The sequence below is a fragment of the Gouania willdenowi genome, chromosome 12, assembly GCF_900634775.1.
Source record: "Gouania willdenowi chromosome 12, fGouWil2.1, whole genome shotgun sequence".
Taxonomy (NCBI): Eukaryota; Metazoa; Chordata; class Actinopteri; order Blenniiformes; family Gobiesocidae; genus Gouania; species Gouania willdenowi.
In genome coordinates this window covers 24,646,995-24,672,173 of record NC_041055.1, presented here as the reverse complement: position 1 = coordinate 24,672,173, position 25,179 = coordinate 24,646,995, and the positions used below count along the sequence as shown (strand labels likewise).

The following is a 25,179-nucleotide window of genomic DNA, read 5'->3' as shown; positions in this document are numbered from 1 at the left end:
AGTCACAATATCACTTCATAGAGCATAATCTCACTTCTTTTCCAGCTTCTTCCTCCTTTGCTGGGTAGCATCAGTGGCTAATCTCTCATCTAAAGGTGCACTGCTGCCATCTTCAGGACACAGTTGGTCACTACAACACCCCACAGCTTAGATATTGATGAGAGACCTCCGCCAGGTTGATTTCTAGTAATCCCCGTGAAAAAAATGCAAATGACGAGATATCTCGTCAATGGCACTGAGCGTTTGGATTTGAAATGACGAGATATCTCGTCAATGGCACTGAGTGAGTTAACATTAGCATAGCAATAGTATTAACTTAGCATTAACATTAACCTTGCATCAATATTGACCTTGTATTACCTTTATCATAGCATTATCATTAGGCTAGCAATAGCATTAGCATCAACCTAGCAATAGCATTACATTAGCCTAGCTTTAACATAGCAATATAATTAGCCAAGCATTAGCTAGCATTAACATTGACCTAGCATTAGCTTTAACCTAGCATTAGCATATCATTAGCATTCACTTAACATTAGCATTATCCTAATAATAGCATTAGCCTAGCATTAGTATTGACCTAGCATTAACATTAACTGCTGTATTTATATTCTAGTTACCAATGTTGTCATTGTTTTTAATTTTCATTCACGCACCCCCTATGACAATTTGCGTACCCCACTTTAGGAACCTAGGCTTTAAATTATATTTTCCAATCATTATCTGTTTTCAGGCTGTGTTTCAGGTTTTAGTTAACTTTATATAGAGACTATGGATGTTTGGTAGTATTATTCCCTCTGTTAGAGAAATCATGGAAAGTGAAAAAACTCCTTAAAGAAATCCCAGGTAGAGATTGAACGTCTCTAATGCTCTTATTGCTGGATTACACAAACAGATCATCTTAATAGTGCTGCTCATTCACTGCATCAGAAATCCTTTTTCAAACATGCAAATACAAACATATTACACCCATTTCCTCAAATCTTCTCATTGGCATCCCATCAAATTTGGATTTAACTTGTGGATTTCGCAGGCAGCTCTGAAAGGACTTTGACGGTCTATGCAGCTGTGGCTTACGTCGGAAAACAGATTGTCGTCTAATCGCAGAGATTCTGACTGTTCATGGGATGACGCATCCTCACCTCAGGTTACCTTTAATGGTGAGTGAGCAACTTCACATGATGCTTGGGTACCACTCGTGCACAGGTCTGTTTCTGTCTGTTAATCCACATACCTGACTGAAGTTTTACCTCAATTTTATTACATTTTTGGACTGCATTCATTCATGTTGAGTACAATATTTTCAACCAATTGTCTACCAAGCACCAACACAGTGAATATGGTTATTCATTTTGATTTTCTTGCTATTCTTTTATGTTTATTAGGGACCAGAAAGCCTATGATGCTATTCGTTTTTTGCATTTTCTCTCTTTCGAGGAAATCCAATTTCCCGTTCACGAACAATCACCAAATGTTGCATAAAGGTCCATTCCAATGCCAGAATGCCTCAGCTGCAAAAACAGGCCAATTGTTCAAAAGCTTTAATACTTATCAAACTGTATTAAAATTGCCTGACCATCACTGCTGCACAGCGACTATAATATAATATTACAGTATTTGTTACTCATCTAGCTGAGTCAAAAGGTTTGTTTGTTTTGTTCGGTAGAAATACAAAGATTTTTCAACCTTTTACTACTCAATTGGTTATTAGTTCACCCTCGCATGTAAATGGCAAGGGTTTGATTTCTTTATGTGTTCTTTGCATGTTAACAGTTTCCTCCAATGTTAAAACATGCATATTAGGTACTTGGTCATAATTTGATCTAAACGTGATGGAACAATGATAAAATAGCTCATCTGAACTATTATCCTATCCAACAACAGTGAAGTAAATTTTTTTTACTATACCATGTAAATGGTATAGTAAAAAAAATACAGGGATTATGTTTAGAACAACATTGCTTATTGACTCAGTTACATCCATAGGTTTTTTTTTAGTTTAAATTACAAAGTTTGACCACTAAGTCATTTACATTACAAAAAAAAGGTTTAATTTTCCTAAAAATGACTGGTATGTGTATTTTTTTTTTTTTCTTACAACACCAATAAAAGGAGTTTAATGTGTTTCTTTTGAACACATAATAAAAAGAGCTTTTTCACACATGAAATAAAAATTATTTAACTTAGTTTGTGTCTTTCAATCAATAATGATTGTACGTAAATTGTTTGGACCGTTGTAATCAAAATGGGCCAGTGCATTATTTATGAAGATCTACAGTTAATGTTTTGTATGACATTTGCAATTGGTATGAGGGCTTTCAAAAAAGTTAAAATTTGTTCTAACTTCATATTGGAAAGGATGATTTTCATTTTGCGAGCAATCCCTGACCCCGTTTTCCAAAAGGATGTTTGTCAAATTCCAACAGCTTTTTAAGATTGTAGAAGCAAGTCACATTTCTGCAATCCACTCCTCAAAGAAAAACACATGAATTCTGAATATAAACAAACGGCAGCAGCCTTTTAAACCATTATTGGGAAAAAACAAAAGAAATAACTTACCGTTGCAGTTAGAAATGTATTTGACTCCTATTGTTCCGAGTCCATTGAAATATAGTTTTCCGACAAGCGTTTTCTTTTTATCCTCCCAAGAATATTCAATACACTTGTTATGATTTAATGACCCATACAAGGCTTGCCTGGAAACAATTGAGGTTTGATTTACAATAAGCCAGAAGCTGGAGTGGTGCTGTGTTTTTTTCAGATGATATACCTGAGATGCAATCTGAGAAATTGACAAACACTTTCAATCCCTCGCATCTGAACATCCCCATTGTTTTGGCTGCAGCTTTCACCTGATGCATTACATAATGAATCTTTCACATGACTCCCAGGGCCTATATACAGCATAATTGTATCTCCTTATGAGATAAACCGTTCTGTATTGATGCTCTGACCTGCAGTGGTTTTATTATTTGGAATGGGAGGGAAGTGATTGATTAAAATCGTAGATAGGCAAACCGACCTTTTTACGACGTCGGTGTAATTTTTAATCTGTTGATGAACCAATCGAAAGGATATGAATCTTTTATCAGAGTAATTGGAATGCTGAATTAAAGCCAAACACAAAACACATCGTGAGGTATCTACAGAGCCACAGGCAGTAAAGAAAAAAAAAGTACAACATCAAACTTCTTAACCCTGCTCTTTTCCTTTCAGGCTTCTGTTGCAGCAAATGTAAACGGAAGAAATACGTCTTGCTCTTCTTATTAAATATAGCATTTTAATGAGAAATAGATTACTATATGAAACATTCATTTAAAATAAGCGAGTATGATGATCCCAAGGAAATAGCAAAAAGGAAAAAAAAAAGTACATAGGCAAGTTATTCAGTGAAAAGTCTCGAGACACATCCATGGGTACATGTACAGTAAGCAACACTGGTAGCATAATGCTATACGAGCAAAATGTGCTTGATTCATGGACTTGCAGGTGGCTAAAAAGGAAATTTCAATATACATTGTTATGACAATAGAAAATCCCTTCCATGGCAATGAATTTAATTAGATATGCAAGACGTTGTGTATTTTGTGCTAGTGTACTCAAACGAAGGGCTTTTATTTTATTTATGGAAATAGCCTTGGTATCCCCGATCAATACTGATTTTTCTTCTTCTTTTTTTTTTTTTTTTTTACAATACTGTTCCTGTTCCAGAGCATTGTTACAGTCACAAGATTTTTTATATACAGTGAAATTGTACATTGTCCACCTTTACATTAGGCCGTTTGTTGTATTTCCCCTACATGCAGATTCACATCTGAGGAGGTAATAAAAAAAAGGACGGATTCAGTGACCAAAGGTGGTTGAAATTTCTGAAGCTGTTTCAGTGAAACCCCTGTGTGTAAAAGCTCTCAACACATTAAAGGGATAATAACAGGCACTTAATAATAATAATAATAATAATAATAATAATAATAATAATAATAATAATAATAATAATAATAATAACAATAATAAACGTGTGATGTTTTTTGGTGGTTTCCATAATGTGTGGTCAGCCAATATATATATATATATATATATATATATATATATATATATATATATATATATATATATATATAATTATTTTTTTACCATAACTTTTTAAAATATTTCAAATTATCAATGACTGTGTAGGCCTCATAAATCAATAAATTGAAGATGATTTGTTTGGATAAAAAGATGTAAATGGTTGAAATTACCGCTCCAAAGTTTTGTTTTGATCAACATAGAAGTGTTTTTACTTCATTCTTAGTGATTTCTTGTTTTTTTTTTTTTTTTTTTTTTTTTGCCATGTGTTACCATTTTTGTTTTAGTTTATTCCCGTGATATTGGCCGAATTTGGACGTTTGTGTGTAAATCTCATTCAGTCTATGAAAACACCAGAAATAATTTGGGAACGTTTAGGCAACAAACACAAGAAATTACCATAACAATGAAGTAAAAATATTTCTTTGTAGCTGTTTAATGAAATCCGCATCCCACAATGCAATGCACCAAACTTTTCCAACAATGTCAGTAAACCGAGCATTAACAGTGGGGACCAAAAAAAAAACTTTCAAGCAATAATTTCAATCTTTTACATCTTTTTCAAGCAAATGAGACGTACACTATGTTTATATCTAATAAAACATTGTCGTTGTCAGCAGCCTTAAAGTTAATAACCTGCCATTTGTGTTTGTAAATCCATCAAAAATGTATTTCATTATTTAACAGCTAAGATTTATAATTATCTCCTTCCTTTAAGCACTTCAATGATAATGACTGCAAAACTACTTCAGAATATAGAGAAAAGTGAACAAGTTCCTCTCACTATGTCCTCCAGTTTGTCAGAAAAACTTTTTGAAGCCGAGGTTTTTGGGGTTCGTTTCAGTTACCGCAGCAGATATTGTCGTTAAAGTATAACGTTTCCAAGAAAGCAAACATTTGCATACTAACAAGCGCATAAATCAAGTCTGAGCGTTCTGAAAAAGATCTGTAACGTACAACCCTCGACCCGACGATGGGAGGAAAACTCATTAAGAGCAAAGCTCTGGCAATCTGACAAGCTGTCAATTGCCATTGTATACCTGAAAATAAGTATTCTATAAATGTTACCTTAAACACATCTTGGAGCACTAACGGTGACATAAAAATAATACCTTGTCACACTTTTTGTATTAGCCTGTACTGTAAAATGAAATTAGACGTGTTTTTAGTCAAATTAAGGGCTGAACTGATGTTTAGTTCCATATTCACCTATTTCAATCCTTTGTCCTAATATTTTTATTTAAAGATTAACCGCACGCCTTTGCTACTGAAGAGCAGGGGTGGACTGGCCATTTGGCATACCAAGCTTCGTCCCGGTGGACCGTCGACCCGAAGTGGGCCGGTCCAGTCCGCTACGTTTTATGTTGACGAGAGTCTAAGACCTCTTGAAGTCGCGTCATTCACATTGATTTTAAATGTAATCTAGTCACTGCAGTCGCATTCGGTGTGAACGCACCTTTGGTGTGTGCCACCCCGCGAAAGACAGGGGCGGGGAAGGGGGAGGTCTATGCAAATCCAGGGACACACCCCCCAAAACAGAGCGCTCTCACAGAACTCGTTTTTACAGGGTATTAAACCTCTTCTGTTGCTTATTTTATGTTATGTTTTGACCAAACACCAGCACAGATATACAGTATCATTTAGGGAACTGTTTTAAAAGGTGAAAAATTTGTATAATATGTCCCCTTTAAGACAAAGAGCCACATGTTGAGCATCACTGACTTAATAACGGCTTCTACGTGGTGTCGCTGATAATGTAGTGGGCTGGTCTGGACACAAAATTCCAGGGCTGATTTTTTTCCCAGTCCACCCCTGCTGAGGAGTCATAGGAATTGACCCAAGCTGTGGAAAAAAACACAAAGTTAACAAAACTATGGAAATCCATCAATCCATTTTAAATGTCTGCAGACTGACTGGTAGCTTTTACATCTTGAGGAAAGAGTATCTTTCAAAGTGTATTTTTGTGCCCAGTCTGAATGTTTTCTAGCCTTAAATTGGCTAAGAAGTAAGTTTGTCTTTTCCGATTGTTAGTCAGGGCGAGTCACCATTAGTGAGAGAAAAAGTCTCACCATTAAATTGCCCAAACAAAGTGTTATCATGGATACATAGGTAGTGTTTCATATTACAGGTAAAGATGATACAAAGTGTTAAACAAAGTTGCAGCTTCGTTGATGCGTCCAGCAACATGCAAAACGTTTCAAATTTCAATTCTCCAAAAATAAAAACACATTTAAGACATTGGCCATTAAAAGCATACAGATTAAAACACTGCCCAAATCATAGTTTAGCGTTGTTTTTTTTTTTTCCTTTTTTTTTTTTTTGGTACAACATAGAAATTTTAATGGCTTTACAACACGATAATTTCCAAGATCGTATATGCCCCAACTTCATCTTTCCATTTCATGTGCTCTTATTGAAGTCATTTGAGAGAATAAAGGAAAAAGACTCGTGAATGTTTTTTTTTACCCACTTTTATGAAGTGGTTAAAAACTATGTTGATCTTTTTGCCTTACTACTAAACTACTGTCTACCTAAGGGAAGTGTATGGCTTTAGGTTTTGTCTTGCAAAAGTGTCCGAATGATGAATATATATATTTTTTTACTCTTCTTGGTGCTTCGAAAAAAAAAAAAAAAAAAAAAAAAAAGCTCCACGAATTTTGCAGTCACAACATGTACGTTTTGCAAAGCTGTACAAAATAGCATTGATTGTTAAATCTTCAGACCACAATATTGCACTCACGCACCAGGAGGTACTGCCTTGTGAAAAAACACTGCTTGAATTTCAAACACGGGAAGAAGCGCTCAAAATGCAAGATTAGGCAAAAGACGGGGAGTCAATCTCGAATGACACATTCAATAAACAAACAGCAATAAGCTTCAAGCCCAAGGAAGAAAAAATAAAGACACAGATTCACATTCTCTCCCTCACATACACACACACACACACACACACACACACACACACACACACACACACTCACACACATATGTATATATAAACAGCTGGCTTTTGTTATTTGACATGACTATCCATTACAGCCCTGCTGTGTGCCGTATGTGTCAGAACGATGACGGAGTGCCTCATAACTCACAAAGAGTGATGCAGATTCACTGTGGGTCTGAAATGTAATAAAGAGTCTATAAGTAATGCTCTCACTACATACTCACTATAGGGCTATTTATTCTTTACAATGTATAAACATTTCTTTGTTATTAAACCAACCGTAAAGTCAGAAATATCTCAGCACATCTGCTGAAAGAATCTTATATTTGTTCTGCCCTTATGTTATATCTACTATAGCTTAAAAATGTGTTCTTTTCTTTTTTTTTTTTTTTTTTAGCAAAGAATGGCAGTTTCAGACATAATGTGTTTCCCTCAGAGTAAAATCAAGGCCTCTTTTCCCACCAATACATAGATTTAATATTTTTTCCTCTCTCTTTAAAGTTTCTCTCAGGAATTACTGACATGCTGGGGCAAATATGATACAGTCCTTAAAGTGTTTCCACGACTTCTCTCCATCTGCGAGATGAGTTTTTCAACCTTGTTCTTTACTATGTCTTTATAAGAATTATGCTTAGAAAGGTATAATTACATCAAAAGGCAGAAAAGGTCAAAAAAGAGAAACGAATGAAAGAAATGAAAATCCCCGTTATAGTTCGATTGTTGGGTGTTTTCGTTTTCGGTCGTCAATCCTTCTGGTAAAGTTGAGTTCAACAGAGTTTAGCAGTCAGATGATCTGATTGTTTCAGGATCTCTGTGCTGTACATGTCCAAGGCATGATTGACTCGGATCATCTCACTATTGTTGAGCTTGAGCCGATGCTTTAGCATACAAGAGAAGAGGTCCAGCTGTGGTTTGCCAGGTGCAGAAGGAGGCGCTAAACGGTTAATTCGATCCCTAATGTCAAGTAACAGGAGCATTACTGAAGAAGAGGAGTAAAACTGAGTCCCTTGCGTGTAGGACTGGTTAACCTGCTGCACGGCACTACGGAGCAGGTCGCCATTGAAGCGTAGGCTGTAACCAAACACTTGGATGTCAGAGATTTTGATGTAGATCTGGCGTTTGTTTGGGTCGCCAAGATCCACCGGGCCCTGTCCTGTGTCATTCCGGAGGCCGGTTGGGATCTTAGCACGGCTGCGCAGGTAAATGTGGACCGTCTCAAAGAAGGTCTTCCACCTGTTTCCCAACAGGAGAGTCCAGTTGAAGCACTGGGAATTCTGCAGTCGTACTTTTTCCCAACGTGGGTACCCATGTTCACCAAAGGGCATGCTCCAGCCTTCTGAGTGGCTACCGCTAAACGGGTTCACATAAACAAAGAACATCGGATCAATGCTGCTGTTACGCATCTGGCAGATCTTCATTGACAGACCGATTATCATGTGAAGATAGTCCATTCGGTTCTTGTTACTCTTGAGGGTCAAGGACATGCGCTTGCGCCATCGTGGGTCAAAGAAAGTCTCCAGTCGAATTTCGTTACTTATGAAAGTAGTATGGATGTACAATCTTGAATCCATTTTCTGCAACAGATATTTCAGCTCCAAGTCCTGAAAGTCCAGATCAGTTTCAAAGCTGATGAACTGCTCACTGCGCTCCGAGTCCACATTCTGGGGGTCACAACGACCCCTGTACAGCTTGTAGCCCTTGTTGCAGGAGCCACATTGTGAGATGTTAGCCAGGCTGCACATGGCACAGCTGTTGTTGCCACCTATGATACAAGGTATGGGTCGCTGGCAGAGTGTGACACCCGTGTGGCACACGCATGTCCTTTGGCTCTCCAGGAAGGTTCCCCAAAAGCCGTTCTCATTGCAGTAGAGGAAAGACTGAACCCTGTTGAGCCACTGCATCACAGATCTAAAGAGAAAAAGATAAAAACACATAACACTGTCAATTAGGTATATATTATACTAGTATATTAATCAGCTGATGCCATCAGTGATGTCAAAAACTAACAAACATTTGTATGGCATTTGAAAACTTAGAACAGTGATAATCAAACTTTTTTGGCCCAAGTACCCTTTATTCTTATTTCTGAATCCAAGTACCCCCTTTGTCCAACTACAACATTTTGCTTAGAAAACTTTTTAAAAACAACTACCGATATAGAGCATAATGATGGAATTGTCAAATTTGCTGTGACAGAATGAATGAGTGATAAGACACATTTTAAAGAATCTCATTTTGTAAATAAGTAGAAAGAAACAGTTTTTACTGCAGTGGTTGCCAACCTATTTTGGATCGTGACCCCATTTTGATATTAAGAATTCGTTTTTGGTCATGTTTGAGCTCAGATAAATCTGTTTTACAGCATTTTAAATGAACTAAATTCACAAAGTGAAAGTAGAAACATACAGTTGTGTTGTGGTTTTAATTAAAACATAAAATAAAAATTTTAAAAATGTAATTCAATTTTTTCAGAAATTTCAGGCAACCCCATTTAAATTCCAGGTGACCCCAAGGTTGAAAAACACTGATTTAGTGGCTCCTGAATAGATATATTTTTATCTGACTTAGAATGTAGCCTAATAACTACAAGAAACCAAGTTTTATTCAAGAAAAAAACATCTTTAGGAAGAAATTCAATGTCTCCAGCTGCTTTACTTAATTATCTCTACCCTATATTCTTATTTCCATGTCATCTTTAATCGACTGAGACTTTTTTCAAAATGTAAGATACAAATTTAGATTCTTAGATAAAGTGACAATTCTTATCCTGGAGTTCTTGACTATACCCTTGCTTGTCTTTCCTTGCCAAAAATATTTCAACAAAGCTCTGGCACAAAGTTTTGCAGCAATAACACTTCCATTAATTGTGTAAAGTGGCTGAGCTTACTAACGAACAAATAGCTGTTAGTAATAGCTCTTTTCCAACACATTACGCAGTATTGTGTCTTCAGCAGATGTGAAAAAAGCTACATACAAGAAAATTCTAAGTCTAAACCTGAGGGGAAAAGACTGAGGGGCGTATTCACTAAGATATAAAAGAAATGGTGGTAAACCAAGAGCGTCCCTAAATCCTTTGGTGACGCAGTTTCCTCACCTGCTGCGAGGAATTCACTAAGATTGCAGCAATGATTAGCGCACGTGCAGAAGTGGTGCAGACCGCTAAATGAGCAATGAGAAAACTAAATAAACAAATCATTTTTAGTTTTTTAAAAAACAACTTTTAAACCTAATGATGTTTTTTTTCCCCAAATTTAATGTGGCTTCTCCGTCAGGTCCTGTAACTTTGCTCTAATCAGTCCATGAAAAATAGTCAGATTTGGACAGAAACCGTCAGATTTGGACAGAAACCATCAGATTTGATCTGCCATTGATCTGAGTTAATGCAGCAACACAGTCTGTCAATCATTCTGCACCATTTGAAGATGATCTATTGACCATCATCCAGAAGGTCTGGCTCCTGAGTAGTCACGCATGCTCTCATTTGTGAATATTGTACCATGACACGAGAGTTTCACAGTCAAAACATGGAGAGAAAGACAAAGGAGCTCATCGGAGCTGTGTGTCCGGAGCGACATCCATGGATCTCTCCATCCATCCAGCATCCTCTCTGCACCGAAGCCACTCGACTCCACACGCGCCGCTGCGGGTGCACGTCCAGCTTTTTCTCTCACACACGCACGCACGCGCACATTATTGCTTTATTTAAATTATTTTCCTATACTAGAAAGGTTAACTAGAGCATTTTGTCCCATCTCTGCGTGTGTGTTTGCACCTGCTTGTCAGTCGTACTATTTTCGGCGTATAAAACAATCACCCGCAAACAGTTCCTGGTTTGATGAATTGCATTGCGTCCACTGCATTCATTTACTTTCAAGTCCTTCTCCCATTTTTTTGCTTGCCTTGTGAGCTCCGCCTACTATACATATTCATTAGAGGGAGTGACGTTTGCAACGATTTAATACCCCAAACCTTTAGTGAATCTGACCCTTAGTATATTAGCAGGCTAATAAAACTTTAAAATATTTTGGATGGGAAGAGATTTTGGCTCAAGGACAAACTCTAGTGTACGCTTACTGTGGATATATTACACTTTAAGTCACTGCATTCAGGACACTATGGACAATAGGTCGATTATGATTGCCTTGCATCTAAATGGGTGTTTCATGATTTTTACTTTGTTTTTTTTTTAGTGGTACAGAAAGCAGAAGAAATAAAAATAAAAAAAAGTAACTTTTTTTTATGTATTAGTGAAGATAAAGCAGATATTTATTCAATTGGTTATTTAGTTTACAAGAAAATGTATGTTTTTATTGCCGTTTTTTTTTTTTTTTTTTTTTTGCCTAGTCCTTAAAGAGTAACTATGCCCTGTGTTTAGTCACAAACCACCATTCTCAGCCAATAGGAAAATATTTTAAAAAGTAAACAGAAAAAAAAGTGGTTGTGGTGTTTAGTTGTGCTTTATCTGGAAACAATGATTGATGTGACCTATTGATTCCTCCTCGTAAGGTTATTTTATATAAGTGTCCTAATAGATTACAGTTTTTTATTTGCAAGAGTGTGTTTGCACCTCTTTTCATTGTTTCAAAATGACTATCGTCTTGAGTTTGTTTTTTAACACTTTTAATGTACTGCGATATAAAGAAACATAATAAAAAGTAACACATTGCAATTAAATTTATACCTAAATATGCAGCTGCTTTAGTTGTTAGAGGATTTTGGGGTCTTTCTTTGGTGAGTTTGTCCGCATCTGACTGTGCATAATAAACAAGTTTTGTTAGGTTCAATGTAGGTTACATTCATTAAATTCATTGCATAACAAATATGATTTATTTAAAACTTCAGTATACTAAATTTAATTTATGTACTAAGGTGAATGAATGGCATACCAATTTTGGAAATTTTAATGGCGTGTTCCAACGTCCCATAATTATGTGATTAATTATTTAAAAAACTATCTTGATTTTCATCACTGCTAAACAAAATGCAATGTGCAGAAATTGGGAGTCTGTATAGGTCTTTAAAAAAAAAAAAGAAAAAGAAAAAAAGAAGCCAGAATGATATTGAATGAGTGCAGTGTGAATGAGATTCACTCTGCACAGCTCAATGTTGAAACAATACAGAGTGGCAGGTCCATGAATGTGTCACGGTCCCAACTCTGGGGTTTGATAGCTGAACTGAAGGGAAGCCAAATGGTCCCTTACAGAGGATCTCTCTTGCTGTCAGAATTGACGACGTGCCGACTCTTTACTACTGGGACGAGACAAGATGTTTTTCTACATCGTTGTCTGCTCCCTCTGCGCTGCCACTGGTGAGCCGAGGACATGCAGCAAGACCTCCCTGAAGTGGATGTCACACACCTCTAAAAAAAAATAAGGGATTTGTGCTATGTGGGGCATCCGCTGCCTCATCTCATGGACAGATGTTATGGCTGACCTCAAAATTTGAACTATTTCTTTCCTCTTACACTTAAGCTGGGTTTCCATTACAGATTTCCACAAAATAAAAGCAATATTTCTAAATGTTGACAAAGTATTATTGTGCTTTGAACTTGTTTTCATTGAACATTGTTTTGGGCTGCAACCTCCTAACTCCCATATAATCGCATCCCGCAAGACTTCGCTGCAGGAAAATGGACGCTCAGAACCTCCTTATAACACTCTGTATTCCTTTGTTGTTTCACATCTAATGTGGCAGTAACATTTTTTAAGTATAATGCTAAGAAATGTCCCTGTCTTCTCTTCTGTCTAAATGTACTGCGCCATGTTTTCTCATAGAGCTGTGGTCATGTGACCAGGTAAGTCACGTTCTGTGACGTGCAGTTGCGGAAAAAATGTTTCCATAGCGCTTTCGCGAAACATTTCTATATCGAAACGTCTGAAATTCCTTCTCATGAAAGCGGAACAACCTTTTAGCAATATTTGAGTTTTTTCTCTCGAAATGTAGGTGTTTCCATAAGCAGCTTTTATTGCGCTATTTAGATTTGTGAATTTACAAGGGTAAGAGAAAACACAGTTTTTGACTTATTGAATACGGACACAAGCTGGGTTTCCATTACAGATTTCCGCAAAATAAAAGCAATATTTTTAAATGTCGACAAAGTATAATTGCACTTTGAATGAGTTTCTAAAAAAGGTTGTTTTGGGCAAGAACCTCGTAACTTTCATGAAATCTCATCCCACGAGACTTCTCTGTAAGACAATGGACGCTCCAAACCTCTTTATAACACTCTTTTATCCTTTGTTGTTTCCCGTCTAATGTGGCAGTAATCATTTGTAAGTATAATGCTAAGAAATCTCAGGGTCTACTCTTCTGTTTACACGTACCACGCCATGTGTTCTAGGAAAGCAGTGGTCATGTGATCAGGATTTGTATTTCAATATCGAAATGTCTGAAATACCTCCTCATGAAAGCTTAGAAATCTTTTTAGCGATATTTGAGTGCTTTTTCAAATTTCATGTGTTTCCATTACCAGTTTTTATTGCGCTATTTAGATTTTGCGCATTTCCAAGGGAAACGGAAACGCAGCTAGTGTTTCCAGAGCACATTTCAATATCGAAACATCTGAAATTCTTTCTCAGGGAAGTGTAAAAACCTTCAAGCGATATTTAAGTGCTTCAGGCGTTTCCATTACCAGTTTTTATTGCGCTATTTCAATTTTGAACATTTCCAAGGGTAATGGAAACACATCTTTTGACTTATTGAATATGGACACACAGAGATGCGATTAAACAAACAATGTGTCGGCCGGATGCACAAACAAATAAACATGCTGCTATTTGCAGATACACACCCCGTGGAAGGAGGGAATGCTGCCACTCTTTGATAAAAAAACAAACCCAAAAAAACAAGGCATACTCTGATCTCACACACAATTATAGGTGACTTTCTTCTGTCAGAGACACAAGGTAACAGTTCGTCTTTCGACCACTTAAATAAATAATTCATTAATTTCCCTCCATTTATATTGTTACATCTCCACTCTGAGTAATTTTAGGGGGCGTTTCATGTGACAGCAGAGTACCCTGCATATTTTTGCAAAGTGTCTTTTTATAGTGGATAGGAAAGAGAAAAACAGTATTTCGTGTAGTGTTGACATCAATGCACATCAGTGCGGCTCTTAAGTCCGACTACGGTAGGTGGCGACAGATGTGTGCAATGACCTATCAAGAAAACTCCCAAAGCCAGAGGAAAAAATACAAGAGTAAGCTGAGTGCTTTGAGCAAGTGCAAGCCTCAGCACTAAATTGAGCTGATGGACAGAAAGAACCAAGTTAAAGAAATAATGTTAGATGACAGCTTCACTTTGCATGCTCCAGCAAGCAACAATAAAAAAAACCCAACGCATCACACCAAAAATAAAGGCCACCTTAAAAAATGTCTCCTGTGAGATATATCTTGCTATCTTGGGTTTTCTGCTAGATTTCGAGGGAAATTAAATCTAGAAATCTCTGTTCTACCTGACTGAGTAAATCTACATCTAATTACCAAACTCAACGGAAAAGTCCGATTTCTTTCTACCTACCTCTCCCGAGGCATCATGTGGTTAGGATTGTGGTGACAACGGATGCTGAGGCCAAAGAGCTTGCGGGCAGTTTTCTGGATCTTGAGCCGCTGGATCTCCAGGGAACTCTGGAGGAGTCTGTAACGGGCCTGGAGATCCCAGTCACTGCCCCACAGAAGATGTACACTGCTGATGGGGAGGAAGTGCGTAGAAGGCAGCCTCTTGAGGAAAGACTTGAACTCGTCTGGACAAGAAGTGAGACAAAAGCAGATCAGGAAACAGAAAAATGTGAATGAATGAAATATATTCTCGTGTATAACTTAGAACAGTGGTTCTCAAACTTCTTTGGCTCAAGTATCTCATTTCTCTTATTTCTGAATCCTAGTACCCTCTTTGTCCAACTACATAGTTAGAAAACAATTTAGAATAGAATAGAATCATTTTATTGCCATTGCACAACCAAATTGCACATGCCCCTCCCGACAACATCCATGTACACTTTAAAGATTCAAGCCAAACACACACAGTTATTGTAAAAACAACATAAGATACAGTAAAAGTCTGCATAAGGTATAAAAAGTTCATCAGTATAAAAGTGCATGGTATAAAATATTAGAAAAGAGACAAATTCAAAAAGAGATTATTATATTAGTAGTGATGCTGGTAAAAACAACTATAGAGAATGGAATGAATGAGTGATGACACCTTTTAAAGACTCTAATTTGTAAATAAGTGGAAAGAAAAAATACGTAGTGCAGTGGTTCCCAACCTTTTTTGGATCGTGACCCCATTTTGATATCAAGCATTGCTAGCGACCCCCAAAGACATTTTTTAGACTCAGGTTTTAATCATGTTAGAACTCAGATGTTTTTTTTTCTCTTTTTTTCCTGCATTTTAGATGAACTAGATTTATATTTCACAAAGTAAAATTATAGACATACAGTTGTTTACGAATGTGTGCTTTTTTAATCTAAAAAAAAAAAAAAATGATTACAAAAATTCAAAATCTATTTAGACTTTTCAGAAAATTCCGGTGACCCCACATGGTATCCCGACCCCAAGGTTGAAAAACACAGATTTTCTTGGCTCCTGAATGGATTAATTTCAGTTTTTTTTTTTTATTATTTCTGGTTATCTCACCTCTCTCTCTCTCTCTCTCTCTTTAGTACCCCCTGTAGTGCCATCGCGTACCCCTAGGGGGTACACGTACCCTTATTTCAGAAACACTGACTTATGGCACGTTCACACCAAACGCATCAACAGCGTCAGGTTTACATAGACAATATAAGTTGGACTTCTAGGAGCGTCGAGAGGTCCCGCCGCGCGTCCGACGCCTCCAACATGGCCGACCCTGGAGTAGGCATTGTTGAACTATTGGGGCATATCGCGGCGCGTCGACCAATCAGGAGCTTTCCCCAACCGTGAGGCACACTGAGTCGCACCAAAATACATCCGACCGGAAACACAGCCTTCTCAACACAATAATGTTCCCCACCACTTCACAGTCACTGGATGAATTATGAACGTAACTGATCGCCACAATATCATCCATCGAATAAACACTACCGGCAACAGAAAAGCCCCTCCCCTCATCGCGCTCCCTTCCCAACTTGTTTGGACGTGCGTCCCGAGCATCTTCTACGCTGGTGACAAGCGTCTGATTCAATGAGAACAAACGTCCAACTAAGGTCGTGAGGCATGATTTTGGTGTGAACGTAACATTAGGATAACACAAGTTTTTTGTATAATTTTCAAATTAAATTCCTTCTCTGCTGTAAAAAGCAGAGAAGAACTTTAGGGATGAAGGGCTTCATTAAAAAAAGCCTTCAGTTAATGGTAAACTGGGTGGACTGGACTCTCCTTGAACCATAAAATAGCTTCTCTAACCTTTACACAACCACTGCACTAATGCCTCTTTACACCATGGAACTTAATATTGGAAGGTTATGAAGGAAATTCTTCATCCACACTTTAAAATGGCTGTATTGTGTTGCAGTAAGAAGGTTTCACAGATGTTCTATTGACAGTCTTGTGACAAAAAGAACAACTGTGAGGAATGTAGAACAATTGACAAAGCACGTCTGCTGCTTATTTACCTGGATCAACCTGGACAGATAATGATTACGTTGCTAAAGTCTTTGTGAGGTAGACATTTGAAAACAAAACACTAACAAGCAAACTTATAAGAAAACAACACAAGCACTGCATGTAGTGTAGCTATTACTCAGAACTACTTCAAAACATGATTACGGCAAGAACGTGATTAACTTCAGGGTTGGGGTCAATTGAATTTTTAAATTACAATTTTGTCTTCAATTATCCATGTTCAATTATGATTATGATGACCAGCATTTTTTTCCAATTAAAATTAAATCACGGTACAATTATTATTTTCTCCTGAAAGTCAATTATAATTAGATTCTCAATTACTAAAATTAAAATACAACTCATCACAAGTAATGAGCTGTTAATAAATAAGCTAATAAAATGTAACCTTCTTGTGTTAGTTTTCTGTTATCATTTCTTAAATCAGCTGTAAAATACACTAAAACATATAATCTATCATCTAATTTATTTCCTATCTATCGATTACCTTGTTAGGCTTCCTAATCAATTAAAATATTGATATTAATATTTTTGGTATGGGCGTCTGAGCATTTTTTTTTGACAGTATACTCGTTTATTAATTTTTATTTTTAAATAGTCAAATGAAACACATTTTAATAATTTTTAATGACATATGTGTAAGTCATATAACTGCAACGTGCTTCCCCAATTTTGCGTTTAATGACATTGTAAATAACAGTTTTAATCGAATTTCCATGCCAATTTCAATTAAAAAAGTCATTTATCTCAACTCAATTACAGTTCAATTACAAAAACAGCATTATTTTTTTCTCACATACGATTACATCAAAATTGTAAATAATTACAAATTACATGATTAACATTATAATTGACCCCAACCCTGGCTAGCTTCATAATGTTTATGTGAAATATTATTATTTTATTGTTTCTTTATGACGTATTCAATATACGTATATTCATGAGCCCTATGAGTAATTGTCATTATACTAAATGTACTTATATTAAATAGCCTCATGATAATCATCCAAGGACTAAATGTTTTAATATATCCGATTCTGACCAAATCTAACGGACAAAACAAGCTTTATGTCAGCAACGAGACAAGGCAGATATCCCAACCCAAGGTACAACAAACATCCATCCATCCATCCATCCATTTTCTTACCCGCTTATTCCCGTTTTAACAGGTCTGCCGGTGCCAATCTCCGGCTCTCATAGGGCGCTTGGCGGGGGTACACCCTGGACAGGGCGCCAGTCCATCACAGGGCAACACAGACACAGACAACCATTCACTCTCTCATTCACTCCTTTCCAATCAACCTCACAGTCATGTTTTTGGATTGTGGGAGGAAGCCGGAGTAACCGGAGGAAACCCACGCAGCACGGGGAGAACATGCAAACTCCACACAGAAAGGACCCAAGTGTCCACCCCAGGGCTTGAACCCAGGACCTTCTTGCTGTGAGGCGGATGTGCTAACCACTAAGCCACCGTGCGTACAACAAACAAACAAAACAAATAAAAGGTTTGTCTTCTCTCCTAATTAATAATACAAATTAATTCATGTACAACAACAGAATATCTTCACTATATTTTAACAATAGTTAGCTGCTAATTGTTTTTGACAATCTCTGGTACATGTGAATGACAAACCTAAGGATTTTCAGTTTCAAAATTTCAAAATTTCCGTTTTAGTGTTTACTTGACACTGTTCGAAAACACTTTGCTCTTTCCTTTCCATTTCTTTACTTCTTTCCCTGTTTAAATGACTTTTACTGGCTTTCAAACTTCCAAAAATCATACCAAACATGCTAATTTAGGGTTCAAAGAGTCAACTAATGTCATTGGTTTCAGGTGATTTACAAAGTGGGGATGGTTACGTTGAAATCACACAAAAGTACGTTGCACGAGTGACGTTAGCCACCAATGCTAGACCCTCAGCCACCCGTATAAAACAGAAAAATACCAAAAAAATGTATGATATGGTCAACAAACATCTTTGGCTAAAGCACCCTCTTGTTTTGCATGAAAACCCACACACACTTGTGTAATTGTAGACACTTCAGCTATGACGTGTCACCGGGTAAAATGACCACCAGTTCAGCTAATACACCATTAGCTAAACCTGTTTTTGTACCAGTGCCATTTCAGATTTCAATGGTGTCATAATAATCTGACCCAGCTGTTCATCACAACACATTATCAAACACACTTCAGATGAAGCTCTGGTATAAGTCAATGTTTTGCAAATTTTACCAAATCACATTTTGCCCTGTTCATATTGACATTTTGAACATTTGTACCAAAAATGTAGCCAATATAACGTCAGTAGAGGGTGGCACACTTTCTCACAATTTTTATTGCTCAACCAAAGAATGCGTAACTTTCACAGATATCAGAAACTCAAAGAATGTAAAAATAAGTAAGGTCATTAATAGTCTATATACTAAATACGCTTCCCTAAGATAGTCGGACACCCCCCTTCTGTAACGTGACTCAAACACGGACAGTCTTTTTCATTTTGCTCTTTTTGTACTTTCTGCACATAATTAAACTGTACAGTTGACATTTTATATATGTATAGTTATATGTACATTGTTTTTAATAGATGTGGCTTGTATAATATATATATATATTGTTTGTATTGTTTGTATATCTGGAGCTGTAATGAAAATAATTTCACCCTGGGATTATCAAAGTATTTCTGATTCTGATTCTGAAATGAGTAAAAAGATCAAACACTATTCCTGAAAAAAGAAAAGAAAAAAAAAATGTCAACATTGTGAAAAAGGGTTCCACCCCTAAATGTGCAACAATTGACTCCATTTTTAGTAACGGATGCTTACAATGTCATTTAAAACAGAGCGAAAAAAGGGATCTGGCAAAATTTGGTGAAAATTGATTTGGTGAACCACCCTACTCTGTATTCCATTTAAACCACAAGCAAACACAATCACTACTCAAGAGATTTTGAATGGGATTACCGGTGTAAGCAGAATTGTACATATTATTTGACATGTAATCACCAATATTCCTGTGAAATACAGTAATCCCTGGTTACGTTCTAAAAATAACCCGCAATAGGCGAAATCCGCAAAGTAGTCAGCTTTATTTTTTACTATTATTATGCATGTTTTAAGGCTGTAAAACCCCTCACCACACACTTTATACACTTTTCTCAGGCAGGAATTAACATTTCTCTCTTGTTTAAACACTCTCAAAGTTAAACCTTCATAGATTTTAAAACATAAACCTGTTTTCAAACATACAGCACTTCAGAGTCACTGCTAGTGATCAGACATTGATGCCGAACGCATTCAGAGGCTTTAATGACGATGACGTCAGGCCGTCAACACGTACACCGGTCTGTTCACCAATTCAACCATGGAGTAGAAGCTGTGTGTGACCACCTGGAGCTGTATGACATGGCCTTTATAACCAGGACCAGACTAGGAAGGATTAGGCGTGGAGGAGAATCAGCGAGGAGGTGGTAGTAGCAGGTAAAAGTTCTCTCTATAGCACTGAGCTAGCATAGCATTAGCCGCTAATCACACCGGCTTTTTTCACTGGTGGTTTATGTTTATGAGAGGAGAAAAAGGAGCACAGCTCCTCGCTTCAGCAGGCAGTGAAACTCACAGAGTTGGATGTGTCGCTGGTGGGTGAACGCAGCATTAGCCAATCAGGACGCAGAACACAAAGCGCGTTCATACGCTGTAAAAAAAAAAATGCATCCAAAATTGCACTGTAAAAAAAAAATCTGCAAAACACAGAAGCCGCGAAAGGTGAACTACGATATAGCGGTTGACTACTGTATAGCGTGAAAAAGCAGGATCTTGTCCTCAAACATGAATGTGACACATTTTCGTGTCATGTTGGAGCCTAATTCTTGGAGAATGAGAGGAAAAAAAAAAAGAAAAAAGGTTTGTTTTCCATTTGTTTTCCGCAATCACAGGAAAAAAAAAAAAAAAAACTTTACTGTTTGACAAGGAAGCAGGATAAGTGCCAACAATGTAAAAATCACTAAAAAGGACCTTACAATGTTCCAATAACTGATGCAATTTTTTTTCTTACCCCAATGTTTATCTCAAACATACTTGGCAACACTATATGTGTTTTCCCTACTCCTTTGATTGCTTAGTATATACTATAAAATGATAATCTAAGTAGGTTGTTAATCATGTAAATTGATTTATCATGGCATGCATGTATTTATATTAAGATGCAATCCCTCGCAGCCTTTCAGAGATAGAGCACTTTCAAAGCGTAAGCATTCTCTTCCTCTGTGCCTTCAGACAGCTACTCTAGATTACTACCCTTACAAATGTGTTGTGAGCAGTGGGGGGGATTGTCCCAATGTCCCTCCTGCTGCCATAGACAAATCTGGCTGTGTGTTTGTCTCAGATGCGCTAGAATCCGTTGCATTACTGTAGTGAATGCTTAGCAAAAACCAAAGCATTAAAACAACTTCATCTCCCTGTACAGAGAAAAGAAATCATAAAAAAAACAGTAATTGAAAGAAGAATTCCAATACGGGAAAAAATTTAAACCCAGAAATAATGGTTCATTTGATCCAATTCATGAATGCAGGTGGAGGATGAAAAATTAAATTAACAACCCAATAGAATAATGACAATTTGGGCCATTCACTGACGTTTTTCAACTGAATCCAGATGTGCCTAATGTGCAAGAACACCTGCAATCCGTAATGTTTATTGGAAGGTAAGAAATAAGTATTCCTTGAGATGATTCAAAGCGTCGCTCCTCTCTACACTCCAGAAACAGGTGCACCTGTACATCAGGCGAGCACCCACGTACAGCTCTCCCCGAGACAGTTTAACAACATTAACCACACAATTGAGAGCTCTTTTTCAACCACAGCCGTGAAATGTCAGAATTCCCTTTGCTCGCCTCCAAGGCATGTCACAGCTCCTTTCCCCTTTTTCTTCAAAGAAGCCTGACGTCTTCACTTCCCCCGTTCTGAACTTATAAACGCCTCCATCATGCTCTCAAAGATGTCAGGTAACCACCACCCCCCATCTTCTCTCACTATAGATATCTTGCTTTAAAAACCTCCTACACCAAAATTTTAGAGAAATTACAAAGGAAAAAAAAGTGTTGACCATAAAATAAAAAAGAAAAGATTTGTATTTGGAAAACATCAAACTCAATGTAACTTTTCCTTTGTTTTTCAACCCATATTTATGCAAAATCTATGAGCAGTCAGTATATCATAAGGAACTAAATTAAATCACTCTTTTATTCAGGAATGCAAGAATGATTTGACATCGACAACTTTCAAATAAATGAAAACATAATGATGTTTTCACCACTCACCCTTCTCGAGTTCTGAGATATAAATGACCTAGATCAGTGTTTCCCAAACTTTCTTATCACAAGTACCCCATAGCTCATGTTATACATTATTTATCTGTGTCTGCATGCTCGTCTAAACTCTTTCCTGTGTCTCGGCCAACATTAACTTTAAATTTAGGCCTTTTTTATTCATTTATTTCTGATGTTTTGCTCATTTTACAGTTTGAACTTCACCTTTTGGTGTATTTTAAAGAGTTGTGTCACAAATTAATATTGATGGATGAGAAAAAAAGTGCGTGTGCATGTATAAAAAAATGAATAATGTTAAAAAATTAAACTGACAAATGTTTCTGTGTACCTCCTGAGAGGGATTCAATTACCCCTAAGGTTACCCCAGTTTGTGAACCACTGACCTTGATGACAGAGTGTTTAAAAAAAAAAATTAAATGTTAGATTTATAACTAATTAACAGTGATGATTTTGGTATGGAAATTCTGGTGGGGCCGCACAATATTCATGCAAGAAAATGCACATTATATGCACACCTATTGTGCAAAATAGCCTTTATAACACGTGTTAATATTCATATCATGTACAGTATCTGTAAATGTGCATAATTATTTACTAATGCCAAATAAAATGTGACAAAGATAACTATATTACTATCACTGTCACAAAATCCCATGGCACACACACACACCGTTTGGAAACCACTGCCTTACATACACCCATAAAACAAATGTTGATACTTTAAGGCAGTTGTGACACAACCCTCACAATAGGTAGTGGCCTAAACAAAAACTATCAAACACAAAGTATTAGTAAGTATTTCATCATCAGAATCAGAAACCGTTTCGGTTCACACAATAAAAGGAATTTGCTTTGGTGAGTTGGTGCAAACAATAAATATAAAAACAAAAAATAAGATGAGGACAAGTGTAACAGTGTAAACAAAAATAAATAAATAATAATAATAATAATAATAATAATAATAATAATAATAATAATAATAATAATAATAATAATAATAATAATAATAATAATGTCATAAAGAGTGTCAAAGAAAAAAAATAATCATGCAATTTCGATGCATATTTTGTAATAAGGTTCAATGTTTAAAATTGGGTTTTCAAACAAAAATACTATTGGGCCTAAATGTGTTACGAGATCAGACTTCTTGTATTTATTTGCATTAGAGATGTCCCGATACAACTTTTTCATTTCCGATATGATACCGATATTGCAGCCTTGCCTATCGACCAATACCCATATTGATTTGATATCAGCATGAATCATACATACATTCATTTTTTATTTTATTTTTTCTTTAATAAAAAAATAAAAAAATAATGACTTTGTAGTGTGGAATGTTAGAAAAGGCTTAATCAAGTGATGTTACTCAAACAGAGAACAATAGTCAGCAACAGTAGGTATGAGAAAAACTGACCCATTTAATATTATTAACCAGTTGGTTACATACATTTTAACCTTCAACATAATATCTACAGTATTCTACAATTGAATAAAATACATTAAAAATGAATATGTAAAAAAAAAAAAAAAAAAAAAAAAAAAAAAAAACAAAATTTGAATCCAATATTTGTTTTCAGGCTGATATCGGGACACGCCCATATTTCTCATAGTTCTGTGTTATGTGACTGTGTTCTCTCCCCTGTCTTTATCCACACGTCCTCTCACCTGTTTCCCATCTCCTCATTAACTCTTCTAATTAACCCAGGTGTGCAGAATGACAGTAGGTTCTAATCAGCCAATCGTAGCTTAGACTTTAGTTTTTGTGCTGAAAATAAACTGTATAATGTATAATGCCTGCTCTCCAGTCCAGTCTATGTCCTTGTGTCAGTTAATATGAGTACCAGTTACATTAGTGTGTGTGGATTCTTTCTTAAAAATATATATATATATTTTTTTTTGTATATTTTTTTTATTCTTTCTGGATTTTAAGCCTCTTTAGAGATATCTGTGACCAAAGACGACTCTCGCAACATAGCAATAACTTTCTTCCAAAGCACATAAATATATTTATTTGTAGCTGGCAGGGTTAGTTTGGACACTTTTTATATCATATCAATAATAGATAATCTTCCATCCATCCTTGTGCTTTAACTTTACCCACATTTATTCTTGTCTAACAATAAAATGAGGTGATTCAAATAAGATGAAAATATACATAATTGCACATTCTACTATATAATTATGGTTTGTTTTTTATCTTTTTATATTCCTATTGAGTTGATGCACTCAAAAAAAAAAAAAACATGGTTACTTTTCAAGCTGAAATTCACTTTCATCGTATTGTTACTGTGAGCCCAACATTGTCTATCACACACGTGTCAAACTCAAGGCCCGGGGACCAAATTCGGCCCTTTGGAGCATCCAATTTGGCCAGCAGGAAAGGTAAAAATGACAGAGAAAACATTAATCATTGTGTAAATGAAACTCAAGTATATTTTCGAGGGGGGGGTTCACAATTTTTCCGGTGCATATATCGCATAATGGAAGTCATTTTTAGGGTTAAACTTTTTTTTAGGGTTAAACAAAATTCTTACAAAATCTTTCAATTTTCCTCAAATTTTTAAGTAAATGTCCTTTAATTAAATTAAAATGGGTCACAAAATTGAGGAAATTTAAAGTGAGGATCCCAATGGGAGTGATATCTATCACCTATTCCTTATTGTTTCTTACTTATTTTATATTTAAACTAGGGCACAATAATGTTGAAATTACTTGTTTTCCAGTATAGAATGCGGCCCAGTTGAGATCAAATGGCTCAGTATTTGACCCTTGAAATAAAATTAGTTTGACACCCCTGGTTTATCGTATCGTATTGTGAACTCAACGTATCGTCCCACTTCTAATAAATGTTTAATAATTGCTTACCAGAGTGCTCAAAGTCTTTATAGGAGACGGCCCAGGACTCGGTCATCCCCAGTAGGGTGTTCTCCATGATCTGGATGTCAGTAATAGGACAGTTGCATTGTGGGTACTCTTCTGAGCATTGACAGATGCACTGGTTGTCGTGGCACACGTACTCCCCTTCTCCATTGCACATAATGTAGCTCAACGCTGACTGGACAAATTTCTCCTGCAGGTATTCTGGGAAAATGACCTGAAGACCTGCAACACAGACACAAGTAGGAAAGTAATGAAGCGTCTTTTCTCATGGTTATAATAAGTGTCCAACACTTTAATTAGATTTTTTTTCTAGCTTGGCGCGGGTTATTGGCGTGTTGCAAACAACTTGAATAGG

General features: G+C 36.4%; 1 protein-coding gene across 1 annotated transcript in view; it reads right to left on the bottom strand.

The window, feature by feature from the left end:
• Positions 1-3,648: 3,648 nt before the first annotated feature.
• Positions 3,649-25,179, bottom strand: part of brinp1 (bone morphogenetic protein/retinoic acid inducible neural-specific 1) — a 175,924-nt gene continuing 154,393 nt past the window's right edge. The window contains exons 6-8 of the mRNA XM_028462781.1: positions 24,810-25,046; positions 14,534-14,756; positions 3,649-8,920 (exon numbers count right to left, since the gene is read on the bottom strand). Of these exons, the coding sequence (XP_028318582.1) occupies positions 7,780-8,920; positions 14,534-14,756; positions 24,810-25,046 (1,601 nt within the window). The 3' untranslated portion in view covers positions 3,649-7,779. The remainder of the gene's footprint in view (positions 8,921-14,533; positions 14,757-24,809; positions 25,047-25,179) is intronic.